This window comes from Pristiophorus japonicus, chromosome 7, assembly GCF_044704955.1.
Source record: "Pristiophorus japonicus isolate sPriJap1 chromosome 7, sPriJap1.hap1, whole genome shotgun sequence".
In the NCBI taxonomy this organism is placed as follows: domain Eukaryota; kingdom Metazoa; phylum Chordata; class Chondrichthyes; family Pristiophoridae; genus Pristiophorus; species Pristiophorus japonicus.
The window spans coordinates 118,262,066-118,282,584 of record NC_091983.1 but is presented as its reverse complement, the minus strand read 5'-3'; the positions used below and the strand labels follow the sequence as shown (position 1 = coordinate 118,282,584).

The window sequence follows — 20,519 nt, the reverse complement described above, 5'->3', positions numbered from 1 at the left end:
CGTATTAATGGCGACGAAAAACTGGGATTTAAACCACGCGAGCATGGCCACGAGCAGAACAGACGAGAGGTACTGTGTTAAGGGATGATTGGGACAGAGATTCAACATTGTTAAAGCAGCACACAGTTCTCCAGGTACACAAGGGCAGTCGGGCATGCCTCAACATGTAGCCGAACCCAGAGGGGGAGTTCAACAGAGACAATAGCAAGCTGAACGGCGATTCACGCGATTACAAGCGACAATGCGGCCAGTAATGGGGCCATCAACACCTGTTAATGGCGCACTCAAGGACAATAACAGGGGCAGTCAGAGACGATCGACTGGCAAGGGACCTTTTGTTTCAAACAGCAGCTCATGTTGGGGGTGTGGAGGCACACACTCAGCCGGAGTTTGCAGAGATGAGCAAAATATCTGCAGAAATTGCAGAAATGAACGCTGGGGGAAATCGCTGGAAGCTGAAGTTCAGTGAGTTCATGTGGAGCACGTATACAGTTCTTACACCAGGACGCCACCGATAATGATGAAAGTGCTCCTCAATGGCATACCAGTATCAATGGAGCTAGACACGGGGGCCAGCCAGTCCCCGATGGGTATCAAACAGTTGTAAATGTTGTGGGCGTCCAAAGCCAGGAGGCCAAAATTATCGCCGATTGATGCACAGCTATGGACATACACAAAGCAGATCAATCCGGTGCGAGGCAGCGCCACGGTAGTCGTGACCCACAAAGATTCGGAGAACAGGTTGCCACTCTGGGTTGTCCTGGGGGCCGATCCCGTACTACTGGGGAGGAGTTGGCTTGCGGTCATGAACTGGAAATGGGGCGATGTCAATGCAATTTCCTCTGTGGAGCGAGTATCATGCTCACAGATCCTGGACAAATTTGACTCATTATTTCAACCTGGCATTGGCACTTTCATGGGGGCCAAGGTAGTGATTCACATAAACCCGGACGCCAGGCCAATATACCACAAGGCCAGAGCGGTGCCGTACGTGTTGCAGGAAAAGATAGAAAGCGAATTGGATCGCCTGCTGAGGGAAGGCATCATCTCGCCAGTCGAATTCAGTGACTGGGCGAGCCCAATTGTGCCGGTGCTCAAGGCGGATGGGTCGGTCAGGATATGTGGCGATTACAAGGCCACCATCAATCGGGTGTCACTCCAAGACCAGTACCCGCTACCGAGAGCGGAGGACCTCTTTGCGACGCTATCCGGTGGCAAACTTTTTTCAAAATTGAACCTGACCTCAGCTTACATGACCCAGGAGCTGGCGAGTGAGTCGAAGAAGCTGACCACCATCACGACACACAAGGGGTTGTTTGAGTACAACAGATGACCGTTCGGGATTCGCTCGGCCGCCGCGATCTTCCAACGAAATATGGAAAGCCTCCTCAAGTCGATTCCAGGGACGGTGGTTTTTCAGGACGACATCCTCATCACGGGTTACGATACTGAAGAACACCTCCACAACCTGGAGGAGGTGCTACGCAGACTGGACCGGGTAGGGCTGCGACTGAAAAAGGCGAAGTGCGTCTTCCTAGCTCCAGAGGTAGAATTCCTGGGGATGAGGGTTGCAGCAGACGGGATCAGCCCTACTGCGTCCAAGACGGAAGTGATCCAGAGAGCACCCAGACCCCGTAACACGACGGAGCTGCGTTCATTCCTGGGGCTCCTGAACTATTTTGGTAACTTTCTTCCCAAATTGAGCACGCTGCTACAGTCGCTACACGTGCTACTACGCAAAGGTCGCGATTGGGTCTGGGGGGACAGCCAGGAAAGGGCTTTTAATGGAGCACGCAATTTGTTATATTCCAACAATCTGTTAACGCTATATGACCCATGTAAGAAATTTGTGTTAACGTGCGATGCGTCGTCCTATGGTGTTGGGTGTGTGTTACAGCATGTTAATGCCAAGGGTCAGTTACAGCTGGTAGCTTATGCCTCCAGAAGTCTGTCCCAGGCAGAAAGGGGCTACGGGATGGTAGAAAAGGAGGCGCTCGCATGTATATATGCGGTAAAGAAAATGCACCAGTACCTGTTTGGCAAGAAATTTGAGCTGGAGACAGATCACAAACTCCTAACGTCCCTTTTGGCCGACAACAAGGCCATAAATGCAAACACATCAGCCCGCATACAGAGGTGGGCACTCACGTTAGTCGTCTATGACTACACTATTCGGCACAGACCGGGCACCGAAAACTGCGCCGATGCACTCAGCAGGCTCCCACTAGCCACCACTGAGGGGGCTACCGAGCATGCTGCTGAGATGGTCATGGCTGTTGAAGCTTTCGGAAGCGAAGGCTCACCCATGACAGCCCGTCAGATCAAAGTCTGGACAAATAGAGACCCGCTATTGTTTTTAGTCAAGAAATGTGTCCTGAATGCGGACTGGGCAGCCACGTACAGGGCATGCCCTGAGGAATTTAAACCATTTCACGAGTGCAGGGATGAACTCTCGATTCAGGCCGATTGCCTACTGTGGGGAAACCGCGTCGTCATGCCCCAGATGGGCAGAGAGGTGTTCATCAGAGAACTCCTCGAGGAGCACCCGGGGATTGTCACGATGAAGGCAATTGCCAGGTCACACGTTTGGTGGCCAGGGATAGACGCAGATCTTGAACTTTGTGTTCGCAGGTGCAGCACGTGTGCCCAACTGGGCAATGCACCCAGGGAAGCCCCCCTTAGCCCCTGGCCATGGCCCGCCAAGCCTTGGTCACGCATCCATGTGGACTACGCAGATCCTTTCATGGGAAAAATGTTTTTGGCTGTTGCAGACGCCTACTCCCAAATGGATCGAGTGTGACATTTTAAATTCAAGCACATCCTCTGCCACGGTAGAAAGTCTACGGGCAATGTTCGCCGCCCACAGTCGACCGGACATCTTGGTCAGCGACAATGGCCCATGCTTCACAAGCACTGAATTCCAGGACTTCATGGCAGGCAATGGAATTAACCATGTCAGAACGACACCGTTCAAGCCAGCCTCAAACGACCAGGCAGAACGAGCAGTGCAGATAATCAAACAGGGGATGCTCAGAATTCAAGGGGGTTCCCTACAATGCCACTTATCAGCCTCCTGTTGGCCTACAGATCCTGACCACACTCGCTCACAGGGGTTCCACCCGCAGAGCTGCTAATGAAAAGGACGCTCAAAACCCGGTTATCCCTTATACACCCCACCATGAAGGAAATTGTCGAGAGCAGGCGCCAGTCACAATATGACTACCATGACAGGAATGCGAGGGCGCGATGTATTGATGTAAATTACCCTGTTTTTGTCCTCAACTACGCTGCAGGGCCCAAATGGCTCGCAGGCACTGTGGTTGCCAAAGAGGGAAATAGGATTCTGGTAGTTAAACATACCAATGGACAAATCTGCCGCAAACATGTGGATTAAACAAAAAGGAGGTTCAGCAACCCCATAGAAGAAGCAGAGGAAGAACACGATGTAGAGTTCACTCCTCCACAGGTGACCGAACACAGGAACCAAAGGGAGGCGAGCCCAGTCACTGTGGGCAGTCCGGACAGGCCTGAGGCACCGCAAACAGCAGACACTCAAGCCAGCGCCCAACAACCGGAGCCCCAACTCAGGCGCTCTACAAGAGAGCGTAAACCACCAGAGAGACTCAACCTGTGATCCCAATAAGACTTTGGGGGGGAGGTGATGTCATGTATTCAACCAGCATTGTAACCCATGTATATTCTGACCTAAGTTGTACACTGTGAGAACACTGACCACTAGATGGTGAACTTGTGGGAGACATTCCGAACCTGGACCTTCAGATATAAAAGGGGAAGCTCCACCCACGATCATCACTTGAGTGTTATGGAATAAAGGACAGGTCACAGACTGACCTTCTCTCAAGTATGGGCCTCGTGTGCATTTATACTGTATAGTAAGGACGTATCAGAGGCAGTATGTTAACAATTTTGCCTGACTTGCTAAGTGTTTCCAACACTTTCTGCTTTTGTGTTATAAAAATTGTCCACTTTTGACCTCAGAAGTGGTGAGAGATCACAAAGCACAACCTCGAGGCGGTGGGAAATCAGAGAGTGCACCTTTCAGGGGCAGTGGGGATCTATTCATGGGGCTACTCTGGAAATTTCCCAAAACCTAGTCCATCTAGTAAAGATACTCACCTTTAGGAGCCCCAACCTTTATAAAAAAGACTTGGATTTATATAGCGCCTTTCATGACCACCGGATGTCTCAAAGCGCTTTACAGCCAATCAAGTACTTTTGGAGTGTAGTCATGTTGTAATCTTGGAAATGTGGCGGCCAATTTGTGCACAAGCAAACTCCCACAAACAATAATGACCAGATAATCTGCTTTTTTGTTATGTTGATTGAGGGATAAATATTGGGCAGGACACTGGGGATAACTTCCCTACTCTTCTTCAAAATTGTGCCATGGGATCTTTTACATCCACTTGAGAGCAGACGGGGCTTCAGTTTAGTGTCTCATCTGAAAGACTGCACCTCCAACAGTGCAGTGCTCCCTCAGAGGGCAGCAGGAATAGGTGCAGATTTGTACTGAGCACATTGGAGGCATGCCAGTGATCTGAACCTATACAGGTAGGCTCAGGTCAGGTGTGCAGCGCCAACTAGCACCCAGGTTTAAAGGGTGCAATCTATATTAATGACTTGGATGAAGGGACCGAGTGTAATGTAGCTAAGTTTGACGATACAAAGATAGGTGGGAAAGCAAATTGTGAGGAGGACACAAAGAATCTGCAAAGGGATATAGATAGGCTAAGTGAGTGGGCAAAAATTTGGCAGATGGAGTATAATGTGAGAAAATGTGAGGTTATCCACATCGGTAGGAAAAATACAAAAGCAAATTATTATTTAAATGGGGAGAGATTACAAAATGCTGCGATACAGAGGAATTTGGGGGTTCTTGTATATGAAACACAAAAGGTTAGCATGCAAGTACAGCAAGTAATTAGGAAGGCAAATGGAATGTTGGCCTTTATTGCAAGGGGGATGGAGTATAAAAGTAGGGAAGTCCTGCTACAACTGTTGGTGAGACCATACCTGGAGTACTGTGTACAGTTTTGGTCTCCTTATTTAAGGAGGCAGTTCAGAGAAGGTTCACGAGGTTGATTCCTGAGATGAAGGGGTTGTCTTATGAAGAAAGATTAAGTGGAGGGTAGCCAATGTAACCCCACTTTTTAAAAAAGGAGGGAGAGAGAAAACAGGGAATTATAGACCGGTCAGCCTGACCTCAGTAGTGGGTAAAATGATGGAATCAATTATTAAGGATGTCATAGCAGCGCATTTGGAAAATGGTGACATGATAGGTCCAAGCCAGCATGGATTTGTGAAAGGGAGATCATGCTTGACAAATCTTCTGGAATTTTTTGAGGATGTTTCCAATAAAGTGGACAAAGGAGTACCAGTTGATGTGGTATATTTGGACTTTCAGAAGGCTTTCGACAAGGTCCCACACAGGAGATTAATGTGCAAAGCACATGGGATTGGGGGTAGTGTGCTGACGTGGATTGAGAACTGGTTGTCAGACAGGAAGCAAAGAGTAGGAGTAAATGGGTACTTTTCGGAATGGCAGGCAGTGACTAGTGGGGTACCGCAGGGTTCTGTGCTGGGGCCCCAGTTGTTTACATTGTACATTAATGATTTAGACGAGGGGATTAAATGTAGTATCTCCAAATTTGCGGATGACACTAAGTTGGGTGGCAGTGTGAGCTGCGAGGAGGATGCTATGAGGCTGCAGAGTGACTTGGATAGGTTAGGTGAGTGGGCAAATGCGTGGCAGATGAAGTATAATGTGGATAAATGTGAGGTTATCCACTTTGGTGGTAAAAACAGAGAGACAGACTATTATCTGAATGGTGACAGATTAGGAAAAGGGAAGGTGCAACGAGACCTGGGTGTCATGGTACATCAGTCATTGAAGGTTGGCATGCAGGTACAGCAGGCGGTTAAGAAAGCAAATGGCATGTTGGCCTTCATAGCGAGGGGATTTGAGTACAGGGGCAGGGAGGTGTTGCTACAGTTGTACAGGGCCTTGGTGAGGCCACACCTGGAGTATTGTGTACAGTTTTGGTCTCCTAACTTGAGGAAGGACATTCTTGCTATTGAGGGAGTGCAGCGAAGATTCACCAGACTGATTCCCGGGATGGTGGGACTGAGCTATCAAGAAAGACTGGATCAACTGGGCTTGTATTCACTGGAGTTCAGAAGAGTGAGAGGAGACCTCATAGAAACGTTTAAAATTCTGACGGGTTTGGACAGGTTGGATGCAGGAAGAATGTTCCCAATGTTGGGGAAGTCCAGAACCAGAGGTCACAGTCTAAGGATAAGGGGTAAGCCATTTAGGACCGAGATAAGGAGAAACTTCTTCACCCAGAGAGTGGTGAACCTGTGGAATTCTCTACCACAGAAAGTAGTTGAGGCCAATTCACTAAATATATTCAAAAGGGAGTTAGATGAAGTCCTTACTACTCGGGGGATCAAGGGGTATGGCGTGAAAGCAGGAAGTGGGTACTGAAGTTGCATGTTCAGCCATGAACTCATTGAATGGCGGTGCAGGCTAGAAGGGCTGAATGGCCTGCTCCTGCACCTATTTTCTATGTTTCTATGTTAAGTAGGTTGGGCCTACACTCATTATAATTTAGAAGAATGAGAGGTGATCTTATTGAAAAGTGTAAGATTCTGAGGGAGCTTGACAGGGTAGATGCAGAGAGGATGTTTCCTCTCTTGGGGGAATCTAGAACTAGGGGGCATAGTTTCAGAATAAAGTGGTTGCCCATTTAAGATGGAGATGAGGAGGAATTTCTTCTCTCAGAGGGCAATGAATCTTTGGAATTCTCTATCCCAGAGAGCTGTGTAAGCTGGGTCATAGAATATATTTAAGGTGGAGATTGACAGAATTTTGAACGAAAGGGAGGCAAGGGTTATGGGGGGCAGGCAGGGAAGTGGAGTTGAGGCCAAGATCAAATCAACCATGATCTTATTGAATGGTGGAGCAGGCTCGAGGGGCCAATTGGTCTACTCCTGCTCCTATTTCTTATGTTCTAATGCAGTATCAGGCTCAATAATCCCATGTCGCCCTGAAAATGTATTTTTAATGCATGCCTTCCAGGTGTCCTAAACTTGTTACACCATCATCATAGGCAGTCCCTCGGAATCGAGGAAGACTTGCTTCCACTCCTAAAGTGAGTTCTTTGGTGGCTGAACAGTCCAACACGAGAGCCACAGACCCTATCACAGGTGGGACAGCTATTCGTCGGGGGAAGGGGGTGGGGGGGGACTGATTTGACCCACGCTCCTTCCGCTGCCTGCGCCTGAGCTTTTCACGCTGGCAGCATTGAGATTCGAAGAGCTTAACGCCCTTGATGCATTTTCTCCACCTCGGGCGGTCTTCGGCCAGGGTCTCCCAAGTGTCAGTGGTGATGTCGCACTTCACCAGAGAGGCTTTGAGGGTGTCCTTGTAACGTTTCCGCTGTCCACCTTTGGCTCGTTTGCCATGAAGGAGCTCCGCATAGAGCAATTGCTTAGGGAGTCTCGCATCTGGCATGTGGCCTGCCCGGCGAAGCTGATCGAGTGTGGTTAGTGCTTCAATGCTGGGGATGTTAGCCTGGGCGAGGACACTGATGTTGGTGTGTCTGTCCTCCCAGGGGATTTGCAGGCTCTTGCAGCGACATCGTTGGTGATAATCTCCAGCGACTTGATGTGTCTTCTGTACATCGTCCATGCCCCCGATCCATACAGGAGGGTGGGTATTACTACGGCCCTGTAGACCATGAGCTTGGTAGTCATTACTGCAGTCCTGTAGACCATGAGCTTGCAGTCAAGGCCACCTACGGTCCAAACTCCCAAGGCCCCACCCCACTCCTGGCCAAGAACAGGGAAACACTCATTAAGAACACCGAAGCTGTCAGGGCCCACTGGAAGGAGCATTTGAAGATCTCCAAAATTTAGACTCTACCTTTGACTCGAGTGTTCTCAACTCCAACCCGCAGCATGCAACCCGCCACCACCTCAGTGAAACCCCAACACTGCACGAGGTAGGCAAAGCCATAAAACAGCTGCAGGTGCGGATGGAATTCCTGCTGAGGCGCTAAAATATGGCGGGGAGGTGCTGTTGGCGCGGATACATGGCCTCATCTCTCTCATTTGGAGGGAGGAGAGCATGCCATGAGATCTCAGAGATGCATCCATTTTTAAAAAGGGGAACAAATCCGACTGCGGCAACTACAGGGAAATCTCCCTGCTATCAACCACTGGGAAGGTTGTCGCTAGAGTTCTCCTCAACCGCCTTCTCCCTGTGGCCGAGGAGCTCCTTCTGGAGTCACAGTGCAGATTTTGTCCCCTACGGGAAACAACGGACATGATCTTTGCAGCACGACAACTTGTTACACAGAATTACATAGAATATACAGCACAGAAACAGGCCATTAGGACCAACTGGTTTATGGTGGTGTTTATGCTCCACACGAGCTTTCTCCCATCCTTCATCTCACCTCATCAACATATCCTATTCCTTTCTCCCTCTTGTACTTATCTAGCTTCCTGTTAAATGCATCTATGCTATTCGCATCAACTATTCCCTGTGGTAGAGTCCCACATTTGTATAGATTTTGACATTAATTTCATTTAAAAAGTTGCAAGAACAATTTGTTTACTGAAAAATAAAGTTGTTTTTTTTTCATTGTTAAAATGATTATGCAGAGCATTTATATTTAAAAAAATCTTGCAGTTAGAACCTTGGATCAAACAGTTAAGTCAAAGGGAACATTTTGCTATCTGTAATTATTAATCATATGTTGTTAGGCTTATGAGCACTCACTGTGCGCGGTTCATGCACCGCGGGGGCGGGGCGAGCCCGTGACGTCACACGCGGCAGTTGGCAGCTCGCGCCGAGTTTTGAATGTGCGGTTTCTGAGCGGCAGCCATGGTGCAGCGCGCGGTGCCGCGAAACCGCCTCCAGGCCGTCATCAAGAGGCACAAACCTCACCTGAGGCTCAGCAAGGACATTCACCTCATGGTGAGCTTGCCCGCCGGGGTATCCCTCGCTCACACCCACCCACCCGCTCGCTCTCTCTCTCTCTCCGGGTCTCCCTCGCTCACACCCAGCCGCGGGGCCTTTCCTCACTCACACCCGCAGAAAACTTCAGACTCGGACCCAACACCTGCAGTCCCTTCTCTTCCAATGTCGGCACCGGGCGGGGGGCGGCTCCGGGCCTGTTGCCGATGATGGGAGGAGGAGGAATGGGCCCAGTGATGGGGGTTGGGCTGAGGGGGTGCGCCCCTCCCCGTGTGTTGGGCCTTTTTTTGCTGGACCAGGATCACGAAACAACAATCATCACAACAAGCGCTCCTTTCAGCGCATTACTAATAAGGGATGGTCCAAGCTAAAAGAAAGACTTGTATTTGGTGAGGCCACACCTGGAGTACTGCGTGCAGTTTTGGTCACCTTACTTAAGGAAGGATATATTAGCTTTGGAGGGGGTACAGAGACGATTCACTAGGAGATGAGGGTGTTACCTTATGATGATAGATTGAGTAGACTGGGTCTTTACTCATTGGAGTTCAGAAGGATGAGGGGTGATCTTATAGAAATATTTAAAATAATGAAGGGGATAGACAAGATAGAGGCAGAGAGGTTGTTTCCACTGGTCAGGGAGACTAGAACTAGGGGGCACAGCCTCAAAATACGGGGGAGTCAATTTAAAACCGAGTTGAGAAGGAATTTCTTCTCCCAGAGGGTTGTGAATCTGGAATTCTCTGCCCAAGGAAGCAGTTGAGGCTAGCTCATTGAATGTATTCAAATCACAGATAGATTTTTAACCATTAAGGGTTACGGGGAGCGGGTGGGTAAGTGGAGCTGAGTCCACGGCCAGATCAGCCATGATCTTGTTGAATGGTGGAGCAGGCTCAAGGGGCTAGATGGCCTACTCCTGTTCCTAATTCTTATGTTTATGTGAAGATGTGAAAGGGTTTTAAATTGATTGTCAACTGTGACTCAGTGGATAGCACTCTCACCTGAGTTCAAGCTTTCATTTCTAGGCTTACACTCCCAGTGCAATACTGAGGGTGTGCTGCATTGTCAGGTGCTGTCCTTTGGGTGAGATGTTAAACTGTCTGCCCTTTTTTTTATTAATTCATGGGATGTGGGTGTCGCTGGCAAGGCTGGAATTTATTGCCTATTCCTAATTTTCCTTCAGAAGGTGGTGGTAAGCCGCTGTCATGAACTGCTGCAGTCTGTGTGGTGAAGGTACTCCCATAGTGCTGTTAGGTAGGGAGTTACAGAATTTTGCCCTAGTGATGAAGAAACAGCAATATGTTTCCAAGTCAGGACGGTGTGTAACTTTGAGGGGAACATGGAGGTGTTGGTGTTCCCATGCACTAGCTGCCCTTGTCCTTCTGGGTAGTCGAGGTCGTGGGTTTGGGAGGTGCTGCAGTGCATCTTGTAGATGTTACACACTGCAGCCACGGTGCCCCAGTGATTGAGGAAGTGAATGTTTAAGGTGGTGGATAGGGTGACAATCAAAGGGGCTGCTTGTCCTGGATGATGTTGAGCTTCTTCAGTGTTGGATCTGCACTCATCCAGGCAAGTGGAGAGTATTCCACCACACTCCTGACTTGTGTTTTGTATTTGGTGGAAAGGCTTTGGGGACTCGGGAGGTGAGACACTCACTGCAGAATACCCAGCCTCTGACCTGTTCTTGTAGGCACATATATTGTGGCTGGTCCAGTTAAGTTTTTGGTCAATGGTGACACCCTCAGATTGTTAATGGGGAATTCGGTGATGTTAATGGCGTTGAATGTCAAGGGGCGGTGGATAGACTCTCTCTTGTTGGAGATAGTCATTGTCTGGCACTTGTGTGGTGTGAATGTTACTTGCCACTTATCAGCCCAAGCTTGAATGTCATCCAGGTCTTTCTGCATTTGGGCATAGACTGCTTCATTATCTGAGGAGTTGCAAATGGAACTGAAAACTGCAATCATCAGTGAACATCTCCACTTCTGACCTTATGATGGAGGGAATGTTATTGATGATGCAGCTGAAGATGGTTGAGCCTAGGACACTGCCCTGAGGAACTCCTGCAGCGATGTCCTGGGGCTGAGTTGATTGACCTCCAACAACCACAACCATTTCCTTTGTGCTAGGTATGACTCCAGCCAGTGGAAAGTATTCCTGCTGATTCCTATTGACAATTTTACTAGGGGTCCTTGGTGCCACCATTGGTCAAATGCTGCCTTGATGCCAAGGGCAGTCACTCTCACCCCACCTCTAGAATTTAGCTCTTGTCCAAGTTTGGACCAAACTGTTATGAGGTCTGGAGTCAAGTGGTCTTGGCAGAACCCAAACTGAGCACTGGTAAGCAAGTTATTGGTAATTTAGTGCCGCTTAAGAGCACTGCCAATGACACCTTCCATCACTTTACTGATGATTGAGAGTAGGCTGATGGGGTGGTAATTGGCCGGATTAGATTTGTCCTGCTTTTTGTGGATAGGACATATCTGGGCAATTTTCCACTTTCAGGTAGATGCCCATGTTGTACTGGAACAGCTTGGCTAGAGGCGCGGCTAGTTCTGGAGCGCAAGTCTTCACTACAACCGGGATGTTGTTGGGGCCCCATAGCCTTTTCTGTATCCAGTGTGCTCAGCCGTTTTTTTATCACGTGAACATAAAAGATCCCATGGCACTATTTTGAAGAAGAGCAGGTGAGTGAGTTCTCCCGGTGTCTCCGCCAATATTTATCCCTCAATCAACATCACTAAAACAAATTATCTGGTCATTATCACGTTGCTGTTTATGGGAGCATGCTGTATGCAGTTTGGCTGCTGCAATTATAAAAGTACTTGGCTTTCAAGTGCTTTTGGACATCTGAGGTCATGAAGGCGATCTATAAATGCAAGTTCTTTCTTTGCAAGGATTTTAAACGTGCGGCTTTGTGGGATGGGGAGCCAGTGTCGGACAGGGGTTTTGAGTGAGTGGGACTTGGCGTGAGAGACCTGCATGGAGCTGTTTTGGCCAAGTTGGAGTTTATGGAGAAATCTGGAGGTGACAAATTATAAGGGCTTCATTGGCCTGGAAGTAAAGTGACCAAGTCTTGCAGATGTAGAAATGAGCAATATTTTCAGAGGACCATAGGCCCCAAGTTTCCACACGCGGCAAAACAGGCGCCCCTCCGAGCTGGGCGCCCGTTTTTCGCGCCGAAAACGGCGCCTGAAAAAAGACGCGGTATTCTCGAGCGCTTTGCAGCTTGATGTCTGCTTGGCGCGGCGCCCAGGGGGCAGAGCCTACCACTCGTGCCGATTTTGTAAGTAGGAGGGGGCGGGTACAATTTAAATAAGTTTTTTTTCGTGCCGGCAACCGTGCGCGTTGGAGCGTTCGCGCACGCACAGTCTGAAGGAAACATTGGCACTCGGCCATTTTAAAAAGTGCTGCAGAAAAAGTGAAAATTTGTTTATTGAACCCTTGCAAAGGCTTGTATTTTAATTTTCTTGATATTTCTGTGTGTGAGGGTGAGGGAGTGCAGTCTGTAATTAAAGATAGACTGTGATAAACGGGACACATGCACTTGTTTGAGACTATTCAAATTCTTTGTAGCTGTTCAATTTTTAAAATTTTTTAATAAAACCACATTGCCCTTCCATGATCAGCACTGAGGCTTCTTGCAGCTTTCTCCCCCTGCCGTCGGTCGGGCCCGACGGCAAACGGCTGCCTCAAGTAATGAGGCTTCCTGCAGCCTTCTGCCTGCCTCCCCCCCCATGCCGTCGGGAACGGCTGCCTCAAGTAATGAGGCTTCCTGCAGCCTTCTGCCTGCCTCCCCCCCGCCGTCGGGAATGGCTGCCTGCTTGCCTGCCCCTCCCGTCGTCAGGACTGACGCCACACTGCTGAGCTGACTGAAATGCCTGCAGCTGAAGTGGAACGCTGCTTGCTGCCTGCCTGCCCCTCCCGTCGTCGGGACCGACGCCACACCGCTGAGCTGACTGAAATGCTTGCAGCTGAAGTGGAAAGCTGCTTGCTGCCTGCCTGCCCCTCCCGTCGTCGAGACCGACGCCACACCGCTGACTGAAATGCCTGCCTGAAGCACTTTCACACAGGTAGGAAGATGGTTTATTTAATCTTTTCTTTGCTTATAAATTTTTATTCAGGTTGGATTTATTTGTATAATATTTGTTGTAGAATTTAATGACTTCCCTTCCCCCCCCCCCCCCCCACCTCGCTCCCAACACCTAATTTGTAACCTGCGCCTGATTTTTTAATGTGTAGACAAGGTTTTTTCAAGCCTACAAAAATCTTCACTTGCTCCATTCTAAGTTAGTTTGGAGTACGTTTTCACTGTGGAAACTTTCAAATCAGGCGTCAGTGGCCGGACGCGCCCCCTTTTTGAAAAAAAAATTTAGTTCCAAAGTGAAACTGTTCTACCTGACTAGAACTGCAGAAAACTAAATGTGGAGAATTCCGATTTCTAAGATACTCCATTCTACACCAGTTGCTCCTAAAAAATCAGGAGCAAATCATGTGGAAACTTGGGGCCATAGAAACAGGAGTAGGCCATTCAATCCCTTGAGCCTGTTGGAGAGGATATTGGGACTGAACCTCAACTTAGTCGAGCAGGAATCGGAGGTTCTAAACTGTCTAGTTGAGTTTGATACAGTGGCAGAGAAGGAATCTGGAATTACTGGCAAGGGAGAAGAGTTTGTGGCAGGAGCCAAAGACAATGGGCCCCAAATTCTTGGGCCTGGGAATGCAATACCCAAAGTGGGGGGGGGGGGGTGGAATTGCGGCGGAACGGTTCTGCTGGGTCTCCACCAATTCTTTTTTTCTCGATAATGAGAAATTGGGCGAGAGCACGTGCCCATCCCTTTCAGCCCTGATGTCAGAAGAGAAGACGGAGTTGAGGAAATGATGTCAACTGCTAGTAATCCCGACATTTTTATCTTGTTTGCATCTGACATACAGGTAGAAGTGAAGGCCACAAAACTGATTTCCTAATGACGTTCAAAATATATACCTTTTCAAAATTTTTGATCAGTCTTTGGCTGGAATAATCCTGCCCCTATTAACAGAAACGTTAATAGAAACATAGAAAATAGGTGCAGGAGCAGGCCATTCAGCCCTTCTAGCCTGCACCGCCATTCAATGAGTTCATGGCTGAACATGAAACTTCAGTACCCCCTTCCTGCTTTCACGCCATACCCCTTGATCCCCCGAGTAGTAAGGACTTCATCTAACTCCCTTTTGAATATATTTAGTGAATTGGCCTCAACTGCTTTCTGTGGTAGAGAATTCCACAGGTTCACCACTCTCTGGGTGAAGAAGTTTCTGCTTATCTCGGTCCTAAATGGCTTACCCCTTATCCTTAGACTGTGACCCCTGATTCTGGACTTCCCCAACATTGGGAACATTCTTCCTGCATCCAACCTGTCCAAACTCGTCATAATTTTAAACGTTTCTATGAGGTCCCCTCTCATTCTTCTGAACTCCAGTGAATACAAGCCCAGTTGATCCAGTCTTTCTTGATAGGTCAGTCCCACCATCCCGGGAATCAGTCTGGTGAAAGAGTTTTTTTAAAAGAAGGACGAATGATGAAAATAGTGGCATTATAGGTGGGTTGGGGAATGTGGATGGTAGATGAGATTACGAAGTGGTTATAGAGAACCTCATGTTTAAATTTATTGGCCTCAACCCTCCCTATCTGTAACCTTCCCACCCCTCTCTTTCTTTCCCCCCCCCCCCCCCCCCCCCAAATCAACTCTCACTTCTGATTTTGGCCTCTTGTGCAGCTCCCTCCCTTCACCTCACCATCAGCATCTGTGCCTTCAACTGCCGATGCACTATGCTCTGGAATTTCCTCAAAGCCTCTGTGCCTCTCTTAGCATCCTACAAAAAGGCCTATCAAGGCACTCGTCGCTGTCTCCAACTGTCCATCCTACTCTCTCACCGACCTTGCCGCCCAGCGCGTCCACTGAGAGCTAATCTTGCCAGTCTCCTCCCCATCCAACTCATTTCCCCCAACGCTGACCCATGGATGCTGGAAGTGAGGTAGCCATCACTGACTCTCTCCGCATCTCCCTCCAAAATGTCTGTAGTCCCTTACCATCCACAGGCTTACTGTGCATGATTGCATCAACATCATGGCTCTGACGGAAACTTGGTTGAGGGACGCTAACACCTTATCCTTAAAAGAAGCCTCCCAACCTGGCTATACTTTCCACCACTTTCCCCGCTCACACTGCCATGGTGGCGGTGGCTCTTATCAGTAAATCACAGCTTGGTCTGTCCCCCTACTCCTCCGGCACTTTCTCCTCCTTTGAGCATCTCACCTTATTCTACCCCTCGCCTCTCATTTAAAATTCTCATTCTCTACTGCCCACCCAATTATCATAAAAATGTTATTACCGATATTTCTTCACTGCTTTCCTCCCTCAGCCTCTGCACTAACTGACTTCTCATCCTCGCTGATTTCAACCTCTATCTCAATTCATCATGCTCTTTCTCCTCAGTTCACTGACCACCTATCCTCCCTTAATCTCTCCCTCCATGTAAACTCCCCAACCCATATTCACAGCCACCCCCTCGGCCTTGCCATTTCTCGTGACCTCACTGCTCCCATCGTGCCAATCGCAGATAAAGCTATCTCCGACCACATCTATGTATCTCTCTCCATCCACATCCCCTTTCAGCCCCCCCCCCCCCCCCCCCCGCAACCCTACCTCCTTCTGTGTCCGCCCCGGAAAAAAATCTCTCTCCTCTTACAGCTGCACATATGAACTCCCAGCTGCCCAGCCTTTGGCCCTCCATTCACGATGACATTTCTGCAGCTACCGACCTGCTCAATCACACCCTCACCACCACCTTTGATGCCCTAGTCCCTATTAAAACAATTATTTTCTCTCATCCTGACCATTCCCCGGTACAGCCCTCATCTTTGCTCCGTTAAGTCCAAGGGACGCAAACTTGAACAGACTTGAATGAGAGGGGTGAAATAAGGTGAGATGCTCAAAGGAGAAGAAAGTGCCGGAGGAATAGGGGGACAGACCAAGGTGTGATTTACTGATTAGAGCCACACTGCCACCATCGCAGACAAGTGGTTTAGCCACTCACCGCCAGATCTGGCTGAACCACATAAAGAATTATCGGGTCCTGCTCTCATCTGCCAGAATCATTCTGGAATGCAAAGATAAACCCCAGCTTCTATTTTCCACTCTAACTATCTTAAACCCCTCTCCTCAGTCTCCACCCTCGCATCTGACAATAAGTGCGAGGAGCTCATGGACAGACTTTCTGTAAGATTGAGGAGCACCCCCACCTCCCCGTGCCCTAGCCCTGACCTCGCATCTTTCTTCAGTTTCTCTCCGGTCTCCTCTCATGTCCTCTTCAAGCTCATCTTGTCCATGAGACCCACTTCCTGTTCCCTTGACCCTATTCCTACCAAACTGCTGCTCATCCAACTTCTTTTTCTGGCTCCCATGTTAGCTGACATTGTTAACGGTTTTCTCTCCACGGGTACTGTCCCCCTCCCTCAAATCTGCCGTCATCGTCCCTTTCCTCAAAAAAAACCTTGACCCCTCCATCCTTGCAAACTCCCTTCCCTCTCCAAAGTCCCTGGATGTGTTATTGCCTCCCAATTCCGTGCCCATCTTTCCTGCAACTCCATGTTTGAATCCCTCCAATCCGGTTTCTGTGCTTGCCACAGTACCGAAACGGTTTTCATCAAAGTCACAAATGACATCCTTTGTGACTGACAAAGACAAACTATCCCTCCTCGTCCTTGCCTTTGACATGGTTGAGCACTCTATCCTTCTCCATCGCCTCTCCACCATCGTCCAGCTGGGTGGGACTGCACTTGCCTGGTTCTTCTCTTTATCTAATCGTTGCCAGAGAATCACCTGCAATGGCTTCTCTTCCCTCTCCCGCAACGTTACCTTTGGTACCCCCCCAACGATCTATCCTTGCGCCCCTCCTATTTCTCATCTACATGTTGCCCCTTGGCGACATCATCCGAAAACACAGCGTCAATTTCCACATGTATGCTGATGACACCCAGCTTTACCTCACTACCACTTCTCGCGACCCTTCCACGGTATGGGAAGTGGTCCACATTGTCCATGGATCTTGATGACTGGGGCCAGTGCTGTGCGGTGAGGACAGGCTGGTGGAGGACCTTTGTCTTTCTTATGTTTAGCGTAAGGTCCAAGTTTCGTATGCCTCAGTAAATACGTCGATATGTCCTGGAGTCAGCCTCTGTATGTACTGTAGTTCGATGACAGAGTTTGGGCTGGTCTTGGACCTGGCCTGGAGACAGCGAAGGTTGAACAGGTTCCTTCTGGTTCTGTAGTTTAGTTCCACTCCAGCGCGGAGCTTGTCGACTGTGAGGTGGAGCATAGTAGCGAGGAAGATTGAGAAGAGGGTTGGGGCGATGATGCAGCCCTGTTTGACCCTGGTCCGGACGTGGATTCGGTCTGTAATGGATCCGTTGGTAAGGATCACTGCCTGCATGTCATCGTGGAGCAGGCGAAGGATGATGACGAACTTTTGGGGGCATCCGAAACGGAGGAGGATGCTCCATGGACCCTCGTGGTTAACAGTGTCAAAAGCCTTTGTAAGGTCAAAGAAAGCCATGTATAAGGGCTGGTGTTGTTCCCTGCATTTTTCCTGCAGCTGTCGCGCTGCAAAAATCATGTACGTTGTGCTTCGTAGGGGACGAAATCCGCACCGTGACTCCAACCAATGCACAGCAGTAATGAACAAAACTAATACAATGCTGTACTCTATAGCAAAAACAGTAAATTGTAAGTCAGAGGAAGTCATGTTGTGGTTTGACCGCACATCTATTATTGTGCTTGGCTCCGTTCATCGCAGCATAGAGCTATTCAAATGCTGGAGGCAGTACTGGAAGGAGCCACAGGACTTATCCCACGTTTTGAGTTATGAGGAAAGTTTGGAGAAAAATTGGCCTTTTCAGCCTTGAAAGGCATCTGAGAGAGAGGTATACATGATAAACAATATGGAAAAAGTAAATCTAGAAATTACGTCAGACTAAATTGCATGAGTATGACAAAGAAACATGGGTTCAAATTAATAAAAGACGAGTTTAGGACTGAATTCAGGAAGTTCTTCAGTGATTAATACATGGAATGGATCTTTGAGTAGATTGGTGGAGGTGAAAACCTGGGATTATTAAGGAACAGCCTGATGTCACTTTGGGGATGCAGGGGAGAAGCTTTAGGATCTTGTTGAATGAATGAATGAATGAACTAAGAATCACTTTCCCTATTAGAAATTATCTTGTGGTCGTACCTATGGTTGTTTTGAGCTTTGTTTAATTTGCAAACTTGGAGGTAGTCACTGCAGCAGGGTAAAGGAAAACATTGAATTACAAATGTTTGTACCTCAGCACATGCATGTGTCACAGCATGAAATTGTCTTGACTGTAAATATTTGGTGCAATTTGCAAAGGAGGCTGTTCTAGGAAATGAGCTATCCTGAAAAGCACCTCAGTACGGTCTGATTTATGTAGCTTACGAGGCACCATCTTCATGTTTGAAAAAGTTTCATATATTTATTTACAAAAACATGGCATTCTGTTCAAGTTCTGTATTTACCAGGTGAGCATTGCTATGTGCAGTGAACAAGAATAGTAATTCCCAGGGCCATTGGAAAACCATAATCTGTATTTTCATTGCACATAATCATCATTCTGTCCTGCTATCTGATAACCCCTCGCTGCTCTCAGCTCCTATCTGATGCTGTTGCTCTGGGGGATCAAAGTATGTTGTCCACAGTGGCGATTCCCGATCTTATAGTTTTGCAAGATCAAAAATTCCGATCCACAGCATGTGCTAAATCCTGAAGTTCTGGTCAGTTTTAGAGAGGTCATTACCCATCACAAATTCCAGTCCAACATTTTACAAGATTATTATAATGCTGTGGTCATAACATTATAAAAGGACCGGAGGGTGAACAGAAGAGGCGTTGGCACCTTAGTAATGGAGAATAATAATACTCTTCTAAACCTGGTTGATTGTTTTTCCGAAATAAAGAGTAACTTTTTCTGAAATAAAGAGTAACTGGAGAGAAATAATTAAGGACATTTTTGGGGGACACTTGCTCTCATGATGATCTTCATTTTAGACCATGTTTGGTAATGTTACATTATGAGCTTTATCCTAATATCTATTCCCTTATTTTCTGCCATGGTTGGGAGCATTGAATCCCACTTGTGATAAATTGCTTACTGAAGAATGTAGGATGGTTACAAGATGCTCCTGTTACTTCAGATGACAGAAAATACAACATTGTTCGATAACTGCATAAAGGCTGAAACTATTGTCCAGATTTGTTAATAGATAAAATAATAGAAACAAATTTAAGCAAGATAATATGCTAATGTACAGCACCAGCAATTTACACTATAACTTTGTTTTAAAGAGAGAATCTGGAGTTCTTGGAGCTTCTCTTGAAAACTTTTAAAAAGACAGATTATGGTGATGCATCTATATGCTTCTTGCATACACAGCTCTGTCCACCCTGTTTTGTAGCTATGCAATGAACAGAAAATTGAAGAATTGCTACAAGACATCCCTATTGTACATGGAATTAGTTAATGTTGAAGTAATCGCTTTGACTATGACTTTTTTAATAAACAGAATCTGAGCAGGATGACATCACCATAAACAGTGGGTTGTTGGCCCAGGAGCTATCTCTTCCAGGTGTTCATAATTACTATCTAGACTGTTTTCAATACCTGACAACAGTTTGAACTTACATTTTTAGAATGCTGTCATCAAAATGAAATCAGACAATGCTATATAGAAGATCACATGGAAACAAACTGAGCTATGAAATATGCAACAACAAAAATACATCCATTGAATAAGTTGATGAGGTAACTGTTTGATAAACCTAATTGACAGATGACTGCTGAACATCTAAAACCTAGTGCTCTTAATCACTTCCAACAGTGACACAAGGCAATCTATTACAACCATGTGAATTGGTCATCCAAAGATTAATTTTACTATTGAACAAAGTCATAGGTGCTGAAGCCATTTTAATATAAATTACCCTGTCTAAAACAATCTAAAATCACTGATAGAAAATTTGTAATTTTGCCATGAATGGTCCTGACGTATATAGAGTAGGCCAATTGTTTTTTGTAGCCCAAAGCATAATAACTGGCCTTGGTTAAAACTGACAATTACTAAATTGGTGGCAATGGAGTCTCAATGATCTGATGCTCATCAGCTTGTTTCCACCCTCTACTCTTGTGGCTGGAATAACTGCCCTTATTCTCCATTGCTTAGGAGTATATTTTATCTCCATGACTGCTTTTTTCCAGGTTTCTCTTTGCACCTCTGATTAATCATTTGATGCTTTTCTATGTGATCCTATGTTCAAACCTGTGAATCTTTTCTCCCATTTGTTTTAAAGTTTATCGAGGTAATTTTTCCTTTTTATTTCATAGAAACATAGAAAATAGGTGCAGGAGTAGGCCATTCGGCCCTTCTAGCCTGCACCGCCATTCAATGAGTTCATG

General features: G+C 47.3%; 1 protein-coding gene across 1 annotated transcript in view; it reads left to right on the top strand.

The window, feature by feature from the left end:
- The first annotated feature begins 8,847 nt into the window (after positions 1 to 8,847).
- cenpw (centromere protein W) overlaps positions 8,848 to 20,519 on the top strand; it is a 53,386-nt gene continuing 41,714 nt past the window's right edge. The window contains exon 1 of the mRNA XM_070884447.1: positions 8,848 to 9,007. Coding sequence (XP_070740548.1) covers positions 8,915 to 9,007 — 93 coding nt within the window. The 5' untranslated portion in view covers positions 8,848 to 8,914. The remainder of the gene's footprint in view (positions 9,008 to 20,519) is intronic.